The sequence below is a fragment of the Aspergillus japonicus genome (assembly GCF_003184785.1).
Source record: "Aspergillus japonicus CBS 114.51 unplaced genomic scaffold BO86scaffold_19, whole genome shotgun sequence".
NCBI lineage: Eukaryota > Fungi > Ascomycota > Eurotiomycetes > Eurotiales > Aspergillaceae > Aspergillus > Aspergillus japonicus.
The window spans coordinates 300,989-315,256 of record NW_020291656.1 but is presented as its reverse complement, the minus strand read 5'-3'; the positions used below and the strand labels follow the sequence as shown (position 1 = coordinate 315,256).

General features: G+C 51.5%; 4 protein-coding genes and 1 non-coding gene across 5 annotated transcripts; 1 reads left to right on the top strand and 4 right to left on the bottom strand.

Moving 5' to 3' along the window:
• Positions 1–51: 51 nt before the first annotated feature.
• Positions 52–152, top strand: BO86DRAFT_t110. Its single transcript has one exon. It is a non-coding gene; the product is annotated as a tRNA-Ser (tRNA).
• Positions 153–308: 156 nt separating this feature from the next.
• BO86DRAFT_409335 (3-deoxy-7-phosphoheptulonate synthase) lies at positions 309–1,790 on the bottom strand (the record flags this gene model as incomplete). The annotated part of the gene is made up of 4 exons (XM_025674405.1): positions 309–641; positions 695–1,600; positions 1,670–1,724; positions 1,785–1,790. 4 exons carry the CDS (start codon positions 1,788–1,790, stop codon positions 487–489), a joined length of 1,122 nt encoding a protein of 373 aa, XP_025528477.1. The 3' UTR covers positions 309–486.
• A 507-nt stretch (positions 1,791–2,297) lies between these two features.
• On the bottom strand, positions 2,298–4,774 carry BO86DRAFT_388748 (uncharacterized protein). The gene is made up of 3 exons (XM_025671938.1): positions 4,544–4,774; positions 3,046–4,473; positions 2,298–2,972 (listed from the first exon to the last, which is right to left on the bottom strand). Exons 1-3 carry the CDS (start codon positions 4,709–4,711, stop codon positions 2,736–2,738), a joined length of 1,833 nt encoding a protein of 610 aa, XP_025528476.1. The 5' UTR covers positions 4,712–4,774; the 3' UTR covers positions 2,298–2,735.
• A 399-nt stretch (positions 4,775–5,173) lies between these two features.
• Positions 5,174–8,506, bottom strand: BO86DRAFT_337538 (putative DUF221 domain protein). The gene is made up of 4 exons (XM_025668957.1): positions 8,075–8,506; positions 7,852–8,016; positions 6,626–7,778; positions 5,174–6,572 (listed from the first exon to the last, which is right to left on the bottom strand). The coding sequence occupies exons 1-4, from the start codon at positions 8,234–8,236 to the stop codon at positions 5,569–5,571; spliced, it is 2,484 nt and encodes an 827-aa protein (XP_025528475.1). The 5' UTR covers positions 8,237–8,506; the 3' UTR covers positions 5,174–5,568.
• Positions 8,507–8,661: 155 nt separating this feature from the next.
• Positions 8,662–13,758, bottom strand: BO86DRAFT_409332 (putative glycogen debranching enzyme Gdb1). Its single transcript, XM_025674404.1, has 3 exons — positions 13,362–13,758; positions 8,973–13,299; positions 8,662–8,914 (listed from the first exon to the last, which is right to left on the bottom strand). Exons 1-3 carry the CDS (start codon positions 13,577–13,579, stop codon positions 8,837–8,839), a joined length of 4,623 nt encoding a protein of 1,540 aa, XP_025528474.1. The 5' UTR covers positions 13,580–13,758; the 3' UTR covers positions 8,662–8,836.
• Between the last annotated feature and the right edge of the window lie 510 nt (positions 13,759–14,268).

Sequence of the window (14,268 nt, the reverse complement as noted above, 5' to 3'; positions counted from 1 at the left end):
TGGCCCTTTTTATCGCTATGGTTGCAAGCGCCGCCCTCTTGTCTTCATCAAGGCAACGTGGCCGAGTGGTTAAGGCGACAGCCTCGAATGCTATCTGATAGCACTGCAAGCTGTTGGGTTCGCCCGCGCGCGTTCAAATCGCGTCGTTGTCGTTAGCTTTTTGTTTTGGTCCATCATCAATAATGGGGAATTCGGTAGGCTAAGATACTCACTAGCTTACCTCGGCCAAGCTCCGTCCGCATCGGAGGACACATAGAGGCAGTGAACATGGGTGCCGCCTGGCGAGTGCCTAGGTGAAAAAGCTACTTGGAATAGTATTCATTGATATTCATTACCTAGCTTATTACCCGCCGCAAGGGCGTAGAAGATCCAATACAATCGAAACCATAGAATCACTTTTGTGTTTACCCCCGCTCCCCAGACCCGATTATAGTCGTGCCGTGGCTACAGTAACATCGAAGAACAAAACGAAACCCAACGAGCCGCTCACTGGGAAGAGGTCAATTTTTCTCTGCGAGTGCGCACAGCCTGGGCCAGGTTCTCCAGCACCAGCTCCGTGTCCTCCCAGTGAATGCAGGCGTCGGTGATACTGACACCGTACTTCAGGCCGGCCTTGCCCTCGGGAGGGACCTTCTGGTTACCTGCAAAACAAAGCATTAGCAAACGAACCAGACATGAGAAAAATCCTACATACCCTCGTTGATGTTGCTTTCGATCATCACGCCCATGATCGCGGTCTCTCCCGCAGCGATCTGCTCCGCCAGAACGGCAGCGACCTTGGGCTGGTTCTTGTGGTTCTTCTGCGAGTTGCCGTGGCTACAGTCCACCATCAGACGGGGTGGCAGTCCCTGAGCCGCCAGCTTCGCCTTGGCCTCCGTGATGCTCTGCGCGTCGTAGTTAGGCCCCTTGGTGCCACCGCGGAGGATGACGAAGCAATCCGGGTTGCCGACGGTGCCGACGATGGCGGCGACACCGGGCTTGGTGACGGACAGGAAGTGATGGGGGTGCTTGACGGAGCCAATGGCATCGACCGCCACGCCCAGCGAGCCATCGGTGCCGTTCTTGAACCCGACGGGGAAGGACAGACCCGAGGCCAGCTCCCGGTGGACCTGCGACTCCGTGGTGCGAGCGCCCACGGCTCCGACCGACAGGCAGTCAGCCAGGAACTGCGGGGAGATGGTATCGAGCATCTCGCTGGCAATCGGCATGCCCTTGTTGGTGAGGTCGACGAAGAGCTGGCGAGAGACGCGCAGGCCCTTGTTGATCTTGAAGCTGTTGTCGATGTCGGGGTCATTGATCAGACCCTTCCAGCCGACAGTAGTCCGGGGCTTCTCGAGGTAAGAGCGCATGACAATCAGCAGCTCGTCCTGGTACTTCTCCTTCAACTTCAACAGCCGATCGCAGTATTCGAGGGCCATCTCCGGGTCGTGGATCGAGCATGGTCCGATGACGACCATCAAGCGGTGCCGGTCGGTGTCCGTGCCTTGAACGATGGCCGTGGCCTCCTCACGGCCTTCGAGGACCGTTTGTCTCGACTTATCCGTCAAGGCGATCTCATGTTGTAGAAGGTTGGGGGGAGTGAGGGGGTTGTATCCTCGAACTGTGGCGGAAGAACGCAGGTTGTTAGTCACAATGGCATGGTAAATGAAGAAAATGGGGCAACACATACTTCTCGAGTCTTCCAACGAGGTTCTATCTCCAACATTAGGGTTTTCAATGAAGAACTGTATAGGTTATGGTGAGCATGGGATCCAAAACATCGTGGGTGGCCGCAGGTGACTCACCGACATAGTGGGCGGCGGCGGGGTGGGAAGAGATGGCGATAGAGAGAGAGATAGGCTGATAGTATGCCCGATGGATGGACTATAAGAGGGGGAGGGAGATGATAGGGCTGGTTTAAACGAAAGCAACCAAGTTTAAGATAGGGGAGGAAAACGGCAAGGGGAATCAATTGCACAAAAATGACAAGGTTGTAGTTCAATTGACTCTTATAAGAAATTGTCAAACCTGCTTGTTCTGGGAGGGGCAAACCTCGTCACTCGCTCTGGCCGGCTCCTTAAGTCGGCGGCGGGCGCATTTCCATTCGAGTCATAATCTTTCGATCCACGTGACTTCGGTGTGGTGTGCGGACAAATGCCCAACACTGTGCTTCCCATTGGCTGTGTCCCCTGGAATGCCTCGCCCACTAGGTGGAAACATCCTACGTACGTACTACTACTAGGTACGCACAGCACAGCTAAGCACGTTCGGCAGCTGTACTGCTTGGAGCTCAGTAGTCAATTACTACAAGTTGTCATCGTTGATCCATTTTGCTCATTGTTGGCTGATACTGGAAGGAAGTCCGATCGACCTGCGACGGCTGTAGGACTCGTGCTTGGGAGCTTGTTCAGGAAAGTCAATACTCAAGATCGCTCACAACATGCGCTTCTGGAAACCAGGCAGTCCTAGGTATTGCTGCTCCCTGCCATTTCGGGTACTGAGGCATACCTTTCATGAGGCATTGGCATTCCGGACTAGATGTACTCTGAACTCAATCAATTTGGAACAAACAATCCATTACTTGAGTTGGCCGCGGGCATGAATGCGGTATTCATAGATTGTCAATCACCTCACCCTCGTCAACTCTAATTGGCACAAGTAGCTGAATATGTAGAATCAAAGCTTCTCTCCCATCGTGAGCTTCTTGCTGGCGTCAGATGCCATATACAAGATCGCTTGAAAGTATATCTAGAAGGTTAAGTGATGTCGAGGAGCTTCTGGAATCGCTGCTCGTCTCTTTCCATCCGGTGAACCAGTTCCTCGCAGATCTTGGAATGATGTTTGCGAATGCCTTCCATCTGTTGCTGGCATAATCTAATCCGTGCCTCCTGGGCTTCTGATAGCTGGTCAAGCATGTCATGGCAGCTCTTCCGGAATGACTCAAACACCTCGCTTATAGTAGTGTTCTCGCTCTCGATGTGGCGGTTGAGGGACTTGGCACAATCGTCGCAGTCAGCACAAGCAACACTCTTCCGTAATTCCGCGCTCGTAGAGTGCTTGACCCACCTCGCTAGTCTCCAACAGCATTTTCTGCACGGCAGTTTTCTGGATAGGTCCGGATATTTCCGGCCGGTCGTCTCTAGCTGCGCATAATTTCAGCCGGTTAGCAAAGGAAGCTGGCCCTTCCCCGGTCGTATGGCCTCTGTAGAACTCAGACGGGGATGCCGCGTCGTCTAGAACAAGTATCTGGGTCTTATAATGTTCCTTATATTTTTCTGAAAGGAGGCGGGGGCTTCCATTGGTATCGACTATTGTGTTTCTAGGGGTCCTCTGAGGAGAACAGCGGGAAATACTGACAGCCTCTGCGCTTAGACTCTCCTGAGAGCTCGACTGGGTACGATGCTCTCTCAATGGAGTCTCGTCCGATGTCACGGACGGTGATGTGCTTAATGAGCTGGAAATCCCCTCTGGATCACTCTCAATCGACATAGGTCCGTGATGGATTATCTCGGTTCCTATCCCTTGAGCTTTCCAGCTTCTGTCCTCCAGGAATGCCATGCTTGACTCGGGGTGTATGGGAGGACTGTTGTCATTGCTTGTCAAGTTCTCGAGTTCATCACTCTTGTTGTGAAGAGATTTGTCTGTCATCGTACCAATCGTATATATTGCTGCGGACGACCCTTCAACTGGGTGAGCTTGTCCCTCTCCAAGGCATTCGAGTGATTGGCTGCGAGTTATAGGAGCTATTATGCCTTCAATGCTCTCACCTTGGAGGCCAGAACGATGGAGCTCTATCCCGTCACTGCCGTCAAACCCCGGTATTTGAACGATAGACAGGATTGAGTTCATGTTCTCCTTGTCGGACAAAAGAGTTTCGAGGTGCTTCTCTGTAACCGCAGGGCTTAACATAGCATCAACAGACGCTTTATCACCCAGAAGAGCCCGAGGGGATTCGGTGCCGGCACTACGGGAGCTACCAACATGTCGCAGGGTCACAATCAGCCTCTTTCGCCGGTTTCCAAGCTTCTTGTCCTTTCCCGCTTCATCGGACTCAGGAGCTCCGCGTTTCTTCGGGTTGGTCTTCTTCGACACAGTCCGTTGGGCTGTTGTAGAAAGTCTTCCTGTCGACGGCTTCTTCCGTTTCGCCTTCCCTTTGGACGCACTCGTGGCTCCACGAGGTTTGTGGCTGTCATTGAAGGTATAGGTATCCCCAGGTAAGGGCGATGGGACCGAAGTGGCTTCTGTGCTTCCCCGGTATGCCGTCACTTCGCCTGGCTCGTTGCTGGGCCTCAAATCCTCATCCCAATCTACCGTATTGGAGACACACCTTGCCACACGCTTGTTGACCGGTCTGCTGGCCGGACTATCAGGCATTTCAATAGACGGTTGAAGTCCGAGGTCTATGACGGTTTGCTCGTCTTGGGGAATCTCGCATTTGGGACTGTGGTGTAATTCCGCTTCAGGGTATTCTAGCTTCAGGCTTGGTCCAAGTTTCTATCCCCGATCAACTAATTAGAATGCTATGGCTTACTCGAAGGTTCAAGAAAAAGACAATGGGAGGTACCGATGGGTCAATGTCAGTTTGAATACAAGGTTCCTCGGCGGTGCTCTTGCGGAAGTGCTCAGATGACTTATCGATGATCTCGTCTCTGGTATACAATGAGACCAGGACAGCGGATATTTTCGTGACAGTCACACTCCTCACCGTACTTGGACTGCTCAGCTGGGACATATCCTTCAAGTTTGGTCGTGGTGTGATGGAGCTGTGGGTGGGATGATGCGTAGAGGGGAAGGGTTCATGTGGACGTGCCGCGTCGCTGCTAAGTACCCATACAGTCACGTCTTCTAGCGGATCGCGCATGGTTGACATGTGTTAGCCTGAGTATGATCTGAGCGAAATTAGTAAAAGCAGTGTAAGCTTGCTCACATTCTCGCTGCGTCTAGCGGCAGTCAAACCAATATTGTCAGATGAACCATTGGACATACTCGAGGGGTAAAGTAAATTGCATAATTATACCTCCCAGCGGATCGCTTCGACATCGGAGGAGATCTGCACCTGCAATGGGCATTGCACTGGTTTGGGTACTTCCCTAATAAAACGATACGTGATTCGGTGGGTGTTGGGAGGTTCAGTAAGGAAGGCGCTACTCGCTTAAGGTTTGCCACCTGCCTACACTTAAATACATCTTTACATCCAACACATCAACTGAAATCTTGTCACAAAATGGTGTTACATATTAGTATGGCCCTCGACGGGAAACAGCTCCTGGTATCAATAAAACGAGAGATCAATGTACAGAAAAGCAAGACATGCTGACGGACTGTGGACAAAGCCCCCCACCTCAACAATATGTCTATAAACGCGGTTGATACATATAATATGAAAACATGAAAGTTCAAAGTCAGAGAATATGGCTATCTCGTACATATTGTGGGCGTAGCATCATAGATCATCAAGCGTCATCCACAAGGAGAGGAATGAGAGACGAGCCGTGGAAATATAACAAGGTATAGGGAGGTCGTATGTGCAGGAGGCATGATTGAAACAGGGTAAGGCATACTGCCAAGATGGGGTTGCTCGCGGGGCCCTTAGACACTCTCGTCGGCTGCGACATTTGGCGTTTCCTGGACACCAGAATCATGCTGGTATCCTGGGGCTGTGCTGCGTCCCGGAAGCCAAGCGTCATGAAGGGGCAAAATGAGACTCGGATTCACATATTTCTTGAGTCTAAGCCCCAGTTCTTGACCACCAATTCGGATCGGGAAGGCATCACGCTCGAGACCAGATGGCGGCGAGAAAGTCGACGATGGAGAAGGCGAGATATCTCCTCCACCAGGACGTTCACGGTCGATACTCTTCAGCGCGATGAACTTCATCAGGGGCTCGTAGTTGCGCGAGAAGAAATAGCTGAACCACACAGTTGCCATCAAGAGGGGAACGATGAGTAGAGAGCGGGTGATTGCTCGGCGCAATGCCAGGACGCCAATCATCGCGAGTTGAAAGACGATCAAGCCCATCAAAACACGGCTACAAATCATCGGCCACGCTCGCCCGGTTGAATGCTGTTGGTGGTCCATGGCATAGAGAAGCTGGTACTTGTAGATGAATTTGCCGATGGTGAAATAGATCAGTCCGAAAAGACAGATTAACCACGAGCTGGGGAAGACACTATAAACCACACAGATGATCAAGCTGAGAATCGTCTGTGGAATAGAGTAGCCGTAGCTGAACACAGGGGGCGTGTTGAGCTCGGCGTAGTCGCGGGGTGTCTTCGCTGTGAGAAAGTTTATAGGATACATCGCCACGCTCCCAAATTCCAAAAGACGGAATGGAAGCAATCCTATGCCCTGTAGACACAGGAAATTGATGTAGAAAGGGGCGAAGTTTTCCAACGTTTTGGCCAGTGCGAAGGCAATGGTGGTGGCATCCTTGAATGCATCTCTGAGATTCTCCCAGAAACCGAAGAATGTTGTTGCAGTTCCGAACACGGTAAAAACAAGGAAGAGGTTGAAAAAGGAGAAGAAGAAGGTCTTCGAAATAACGGACAACTCAATATCACCGCGAGACATCATGCCTTGCTGATGCGACAGCCCTGAGTAGCTGATCAGTTCCCGTAGCGATAAAAGACAAGAAACAGTGACTTACAGCTGTAGAGGTACGGCACCGCGATGGTCAACAGCGAGAGGACCAAAGTGGGAAGACCAGTTTGAACCAAGGATTTGGCAAGAGGGTTCCGTGACAAAGCATCCGCCAGCTGGGGGAACACCTTGTGAAGGGTTTCATACTCGAGCAAGTACGCCACAGGAATCAAAAGCACAGACCAGAACACTGTCAGGAAGCCGATGACAACTGTGATGGACCAGGATTGCATCATTCGTCTCGAGCGAGGGATATAGGTGTTCTTCCATACGACATCGGCAGGAGCTGGTGCCAAACGAGCAAGAAGCTGCATTGGCTGCGGATCAAGGATGGCCTGAACAACCATCTGCGACGCGGCAATAGACTCCATTGTGACGAATGCAATCTCGGTGGGAGGGTACTCCTTTTGGCGTGCAAGCTGGATCTGCTCGTCGATCCTCCGCAGCTTCTCTTCGTAATAGTCGATAGCATCCACATTCCGGTAGCGCAGCTTGAATGGTCCATACCAGATGCGGGTAGTCGGTCGTTTGTGAGTATAATCAAGGACGTGATCTTGCATACTGTCAGAGAGAAGTTGGATGCGCTCGCTATCCTCCTCCGAAACAATGCTGGATCCACGCGCATGTTGCTGCAACAATGGCAATCGATTTGCATTGGCCTTGACACGTTTATAGCCTAGGTGCTTCGTCCATGCCCACTCCAGATTGCGAAGGATCTTGAGCCGCTCATCAATCAGCCGGTCCAGTTCGCGCCAGTCTTTGCACAAGGTAACGCTTTGCACTTTTCCAATTTGCAGACCTTCTATGAACTCTCTGATCTTCTCCTCCGACCCCATGTCTTGAGGAATACCAGAGAGGCGAATCGTCCTATCTGTCGTGCTTGTCTGGCTCCCGAGATATTGCTGCCGGATGCGAATGACCTTGTTTGTATCCTGCACGAGCATGTAGACGGCGAGTCCAGTGAAGATGTACGTGAATACCACATACATCCACAGGTAATTCGGGTCCGATATAATCTTCTTATCCTTATCGTCATCGTCGTCCCAGCCCGGGACGCCCGATTGACCGGTATTCCTGTAATGCATAGGGAGGATAATGACCAGGGCGAAGAAGAATACGCCGGAGAGGAACCGAATCGCGAATTTGAGGAAGGTCAAGAACTGAATCAGACATCGGGATTGTCAGCCACCAAAATCACGAACAAGCTGACGGGGAGCACGCATCAGCACTTACGACAAATGCATCTAAGCCCGCCGACTCGAGCACCTGCTCTTCAGTGATGCGATACAGCACCGGTATCCAACCAAAGAAGCTATCAGGGAGTTCGGGTAAGTGGGATGCAGCGCAGCGCTGTCTTCTCCGCGCGGCATAGAGCTCGGTCCATTTCGGTCGCAAAACCTATGCCAATTTGACTAGTCAGAGACGAAGGCATTCCAAGTGGCTGCCAGGTACTTACGCAGAAAGCAAGGAAAGCGCCCAGGCCGATAGTCAAACTAATGACAAACTGAGTTAAGAAGTCGCGAGGGTTCGTTTGGTCCCCCCAACTCGGCTGATGTACTTCAATGGGCGCATCAACCACGGTCAGCATCGCTGCCGCGGCAGATTGCGTGAGCGACATGACTCTGGTGAAGTCGTGTTCTGCGCTTGGGTGCGTTTGACGGATGTCTCGGATTATCAATGCATATGGGCACGCGGAGCTCTTTCTGTACGGGGAGGAATGCGCAGCTTAAAAACAACTGACGTCAGGGGGCCAGATTACACGTAGTACACAGCGTCACAGCCTCGAGGTTGTTGCAAGGCGAAGTGTAAAGCAGAAGAACCAAAAAAATCCACGTCAGGCAACATTCGAAGCAAGGGACCTACACCGCAATCTCTGCGCTAAAATGCGATCTTCGCCGTGTCGGGCATCGCTTCACTTCGATGGGCGTCTCAACAAACCCAAACTCAAACCGTTCTCGTTCACAAATTTGTGCGGCTGGCTGACTCAGCACACTTTTATGCCTCGCTTACAGTACTTCATCTTGTACGGCGTTGAACCTTAAAAGAAACTTATTACACATCGATTAATAGTCAAGAGACGTGAAGTTATGGCTGTCTGGCAAAGGGATATATGCTAAAGAGTGGTTATGTGGCCTGTTATCTGCATCGAGTGAGAAATCTTGTCCAGTCCACCAGTAGATGACTTTGATTTGTCCGTCAAGGCATGAATTGAAAGCGCTCACTCATCCTGAGTGTGCTGGGAGGCATCGTAGTACAGATCAAGCAGGCATCCAGCGGACCATGCTTGCGTGGGTGACTATTGGAAACATTATAGTTAGTGACGTGATTTTGATGGGTAGTCTGTTGGGGCTCACCGAGTCAGCGCAGTATGCACCGTCCTTGTTAGAAAGTTCCGTGAGCCCTCTCCACGGGCTTTCTTTAAGAGCCCTTTTGCAGCCTTCCAGTCGTCGAGTAACCTGCTGGTAGGCCTCAGTTCGCTCCTCGCGGGTCGTTCTGCGAGCTAGATCAAAGTGCAGAAACGCACGGAGGAAGTATCCGCGCTGCCACACCCATTCCGGACCTTGATGATAGTTTCGACCCTTGGCGGTAGCAAAATCCTCGGAATCCTCGGAGTTGTTGTAGTTTGGTCGGTAATTGAGGTCAGAAGGATCAAGAGTAGCCATGCCGACCGGGCCGACCAGGACCTCATCGGCAAGTGCCAGGGCCGACAATGCTTTTGAAGGTGTGAACAAATCCGGTGCAACCGTCATGGCAATCGGGAAATTCGAACGAAGCTGGTAATCTTCGTATGGCTTTCCTGATTTGTAGAGATCCTTGTAGATTCCACGCCGGTTGACCACATTCCGATCAACAACGTGATTGGCATCCTCCTCCGGATTTGATGGAATATAGTAGCAGCGCTCGAAATTCTCCTTGATCTTCGCCGCCCATGACTTGAAAGTCACCGACTTTCCTTCCCCAAGGTCAACCCCAGAGTGCTGATAGACTCCCCGCTCATGTAGCTTCGCTACCCAGTTCAATGCACTGTAGACAAGACCTGTGATTTCAATGGCAGCTCCGTCACGCGGCGTTCCAGGGACTCCCTTGTTCTTGGCTTTCTCGCTTTCTCCCATCTTGTCTTGCCATGTTCCACAGTTGAACTGACTACCACCAAAGATCAGGCCCGTATCCCAGTCAACCTGGACATTTATATCGAACCCCTCCGGCTTCATCTGTACGTCAAGGTCAGGCCCTGCATTGTATTCTCGGAATGACAGGCCCCGAGCGTGTCGTTGGAACACTTCCTGAATCACTTCGGATATAGTTGAGTGCTTCGAGTAGGCTCGCGGATCGTCGAATGGGAACCACGTATCGTCATAAGGAAGAAACCTTCTGGGCACTTTCTCGTCCAAGAGTGTGATTCCGTCCGGTGCCATCACGGTGTAATCCTGAATAGATTGAAGAAAGAACCAAACTGAATCACGAGAGTTATACCGTGGTAGCCTTCCACTACTAAGTAGATTCGGAATCATTCCGTGTTTGAGGACGCTCGCAAATGCGAATATATGCTCCCTGGCATCATCAAACCGACTGGTGCAGAGTAGAAGACCTCGCAGGGAGATGAAAACATCGCGACCCCAGCATCTTGCCCAATCAACTGCAAAATGCGGCAAGCCAGCTGCAAGACTAGGCACCCTCTTTGTCGGCCATAGGGATGCAGAATTAACATATCCAGTCATTTGCACACTCACCATGCCCAGCTGGTGGATGAACTCTTGTCCTTTCTGTATATTGCCACCGAGGAGCTGAATGCCGCGCTTCCACGCTGCGTTGTAGGCAGTTTGAACTATGATGGCGAAATATCTGGGAAGTAGGAAGCTTGGCAAACTGCGCACAGCATCAAACTTCTCCCGCAACCAGGCTGCAGGCTTGTATAACGCAGAATATCCTTCTGTCTTAGCCACCTTCTCCAGTCTTCCAACAATGTAGTCAAGAGCCCACTGGCCGTTGCGCAAGTGATCACAAAGAGGATGACCCAGTTCGTTGTACTTGATGACATTCTCAAGTACACTCCACCAACCCTGGAGACCTGCATAGACTAGAGAGCCGTGGTCTGGAATGCTGTATACCCCGTCTTGGCCATTGCTAGAATCTCGCTCCTCTGCTTCGCATCGATAAAGCACAAAATTGAGATCAACCAAGCCAAGGTTTGAGAAAGCCTCGTCTACTCCTTCCGTAATATGAACATCAAGCCCAGACGCATGCTCAGCGCTGGGGATGGAAGTTTCATAGAGGGAGATAGATCCGGCAACAAGCGACTCCAGAACTGAGATGACTGTGTCGTTGCCGTCTTGTTCGGCCTTTGTGCCTTCGATAGCATGAACTTGGCTGGGTAAGCCCCGTAAGTAGGACTTGTCCTCTGAGACTTCCTTCCTAGTACTCTCGCTCGAGTCAACCTCCAACCGCCACGTCCCAATATGCTTTGCTCGAGTACCGACCAGGCGGGTGGGTGCCAATATCGCTTTGCTATCTTGCCCTGGGAACGCTGTGTGGGCGATCAGGAAAACTCCTTTCCGCGTTTTGGGGTGTACCCTGTGAACCGTGATGTACTCTCCATCGTGATGAATGTGAGTCTCGTCATAGCCCTCCGAACCCATAACAGTATGCAGTTCGTTGAGGAGTTTCTTGACGCCACCGATACCTCCTTCGAGCGAGTCCAAGTCAACCTTGGAGGACTCGGAGAATCTTGAAGAGTACAGACGAGTCTCATGAACAAGGTCGACAAGTTTGGGGTAGATCTCATCGTATCCAATGACGCTTCCGATCGCCGAGGCGCACATAGCTACTAGAGCTGCATTCGGAAGCGTGTCTATCGCAGTCCTCTTCTGGGCCGGCATTTCGTTGTCGTGAGTACAATCCATGAAGAGAGCCTGCACAGGATTGGGGCGAATGTGAGAAACCTTCTCCTTGCCAGCGTCGATCCCTGATGAAGCTATAGCATGACTACTTCCGGACGAAGGCAGATCAACCCCGAAGCTTCCAATCGGACGGCCTCCATGGCGATGCACAAGTCGGCTAAGCTCTCCGGTGCTCCAGGCTTGCATTGCCTCGCGAATGAGCGCGTTGATACCAAGTCGCTTAACGAAGATGTAATCCGCCTCTTCTGAACCGGTGAAGAGTTCTGCAAAGACTGTGAGGTTGGGCCGAACTTTTCGTGCCTCGTCCAGAAGGTATTCTGCCACTACCAACGGCGTAGAATGACAATTGTCGATGCGGAAACCCGAAAAATACTTAGCCATGAGACGGGTATATTTGGTCATGAATTCCCAGAGGAAGGGATTATCTTCAGGAGAGGATCCATATCTCAATTTCACACAGTCGCCCCAGACAATGACTTCCCGACGGAGATACGATTTGGAAAATGGCCCAGCGTTGTCCCGCAGCGCGTCAGCATTCCAAATCCAGCCGTTATTGACGAGAGCCAGAGCCTTGCTATCGTGCTTCTTAGTGGTATCGTTTAGCGGCAGCCTCGTAAAGTACGTCTCGATAAGTGGGTTCTGCTCCGTGACTGGACCAAGCTTAGGTCCGTGACTGTCAATCCGAAGGTATTTGATGCGATTGAAGAGCTGGTTCATGACTTCTGCAACATCTGCGTCGTATTCCTTGTAGAAAGGGAGATTCACCTCATCGAGTAGCTTTGAGATAGCTTTCTCGGCCGCAGTGGTATCCGAATTTGCGGCATCCGAGGGACCAAGCAGCACAGTCAGTATCGCTGCTCCAAACTTCGGCTCAATCGCTCTGCTGTACCGCCCAAGGAGTTGCTTTGATGTCGGAATAGCTTTTTCACGGACGAAGATCGCTTGCTCTTCCAGAGTCCAGTTGCCGAAGTCCTTCAGCTTGTGCTGCGACCATTCATCGCTCGTTATGTCAATGCTCTTGGAAGTTTGCCATTGCTGAATGACCTTCTGTGTATCCGCAGCAACGTTGACGACGTAGAACTCCCAAAGCTTGAGTTTGTGGATGACCTGCTCACGAATTGCATTCATGACGGCGACAAGATCGTCCACTGATTTGAAATCAGTCGGCAAACCGAGAGAAGCAAGGTTTTCTCCAAATTCCAACAAGGCATTGTCCAGATCTAAGGCAGATTCCAGCCATGGTGCAGTTTCAACGCTGTAGCCAGCTTCTGGATGTTCCTCAAGCCATTTGCTATTGTTGGCTGTGTGATTCCAGACAACATCTGTCAGTGATAAGAGCCCGTGTTTCTCCTCCATCTTCGCGACCAAGTTAGCGACGTCTGCCTCCCCGTTGGGAAAAACGGCATCGTCAAACTGCAACTGGTCAAATATACTGTACGGCGAGTTGGAGTCTCCGCGTTTCATCAGAGGAGTAAAATGGATCATGTTGTAATTGCGCTGGCTAATACCGTTAAGATGCTTGTCCCAATCTGTGGGATATTTACCCAAGAACTTGGAAATGACTGAATAGATGGAAAGAGCATTGAGTGGCAGATCGCGACCGCGGAGGGTCAGTTTGGGCGAGACGTCAATGTAGTAAGTTGGAGTCCTTGTCGGCTCCGGAGTTGCAGTCTGAGAAACCGAGAACTCAGGAAGCGGAGAGAAGGTCACGTAGAAGGCAAATGAGCCGGGAGATGTGATGGGAACGTCGATTTGAATATTCTTGTTGAAGTCCGGAGAGAGTCTGCCCAGGGTCTCAACAATTGGACTGTCACCAACAGAAGAGAAATCCAATTGTCTTCTTACCTGAAGCTGCGGAACGCAGACCGATCAAATGGGTGGCCATCTTCTGGGATGTTTACCCACAGTTGACCTTCCCTGCAAATCGAGCTCGTTCCCTCGATCACGAAGCGGAGAAGGTAGGACGGGTCGGAGGGTGCGGGGAGATAGATGTAGCCTCCCGGGACGTCTGGAGAGCCATCATCCTTGAGCGGCAGCAGATAGACCTGCCGGGGAGAAGACATAGTGTGATCCTAAGCAGATGTATGCGATCCTCCGATTGGCCTTGTATGATCACGGTCGGACAAGAGCGTTGCTGTGGTAAAGACCGTGGTGAGAGGAGAAACGCGCCTGCTGGAGCCACCGATGTCACTGGATAGGATGGGGTAGGTAGTAGGTAGGGGGGGCGGGGGGGGAACAATTGGGGGAAATCGATTGCAAGATGAGGAATCGGAGCAGTCGCGCACGAGCAGTGGGCCTTGAGGGGGTATTTAAATAAGTGTACTAAGTAAGAGAGGAGACAAGAGAAGAGATGGAATGATTGGAGACGCATCCAGGCCTGACCAAGTTTCTCTCATGTTCCTGGATTGCGCCTGAACCCAACCCCCGTGGCTGACTCCTCCCCGCGCGGGAACCCTGACATCATGATCATGGGCCACCGTTTGTTGTTGTTGGCAAGCCGTACAGTACTGTAGCTTAGCGGGGAAGCGCGGGAGCGGGTAAAAAAAAGTTCTAGGCCGGCCTTCGTGGTACTGTACGTATGATGGATACTAACTCCGGACTCCGTCATCGCCGAAATCCCCCCAACTCCTTTTTGGCAGACTGTAGGCAGACTGTAGTACAGAATCATTGTACAGTGCTCTGTCCTGTGTTTCATATTTAGTCATATTCAGCTGTATTGAGAAGCATCGTACACCGATTCAAGGTAAATATA

Excerpts from the sequence above, each read along its gene's own strand:
- BO86DRAFT_388748 (XM_025671938.1), bottom strand. The coding sequence starts at position 4,711 with ATGTCCCAGCTGAGCAGTCCAAGTACGGTGAGGAGTGTGACTGTCACG. Across the intron at positions 4,474-4,543 it reads AAACTGACATTGACCCATCG|AAACTTGGACCAAGCCTGAA; the intron begins GTACCTCCCATT and ends GATCGGGGATAG. Across the intron at positions 2,973-3,045 it reads TGCTGTTGGAGACTAGCGAG|TCCCTCAACCGCCACATCGA; the intron begins GTGGGTCAAGCA and ends GATTGTGCCAAG.
- BO86DRAFT_337538 (XM_025668957.1), bottom strand. The coding sequence starts at position 8,236 with ATGTCGCTCACGCAATCTGCCGCGGCAGCGATGCTGACCGTGGTTGAT. Across the intron at positions 7,779-7,851 it reads CGGGCTTAGATGCATTTGTC|TTCTTGACCTTCCTCAAATT; the intron begins GTAAGTGCTGAT and ends TGTCTGATTCAG. Across the intron at positions 6,573-6,625 it reads GGTGCCGTACCTCTACAGCT|GGCTGTCGCATCAGCAAGGC; the intron begins GTAAGTCACTGT and ends TCAGCTACTCAG.
- BO86DRAFT_409332 (XM_025674404.1), bottom strand. The coding sequence starts at position 13,579 with ATGTCTTCTCCCCGGCAGGTCTATCTGCTGCCGCTCAAGGATGATGGC. Across the intron at positions 13,300-13,361 it reads TCTGCGTTCCGCAGCTTCAG|ACTCTCTCCGGACTTCAACA; the intron begins GTAAGAAGACAA and ends GACCCTGGGCAG. Across the intron at positions 8,915-8,972 it reads GTGCATACTGCGCTGACTCG|TCACCCACGCAAGCATGGTC; the intron begins GTGAGCCCCAAC and ends TGTTTCCAATAG.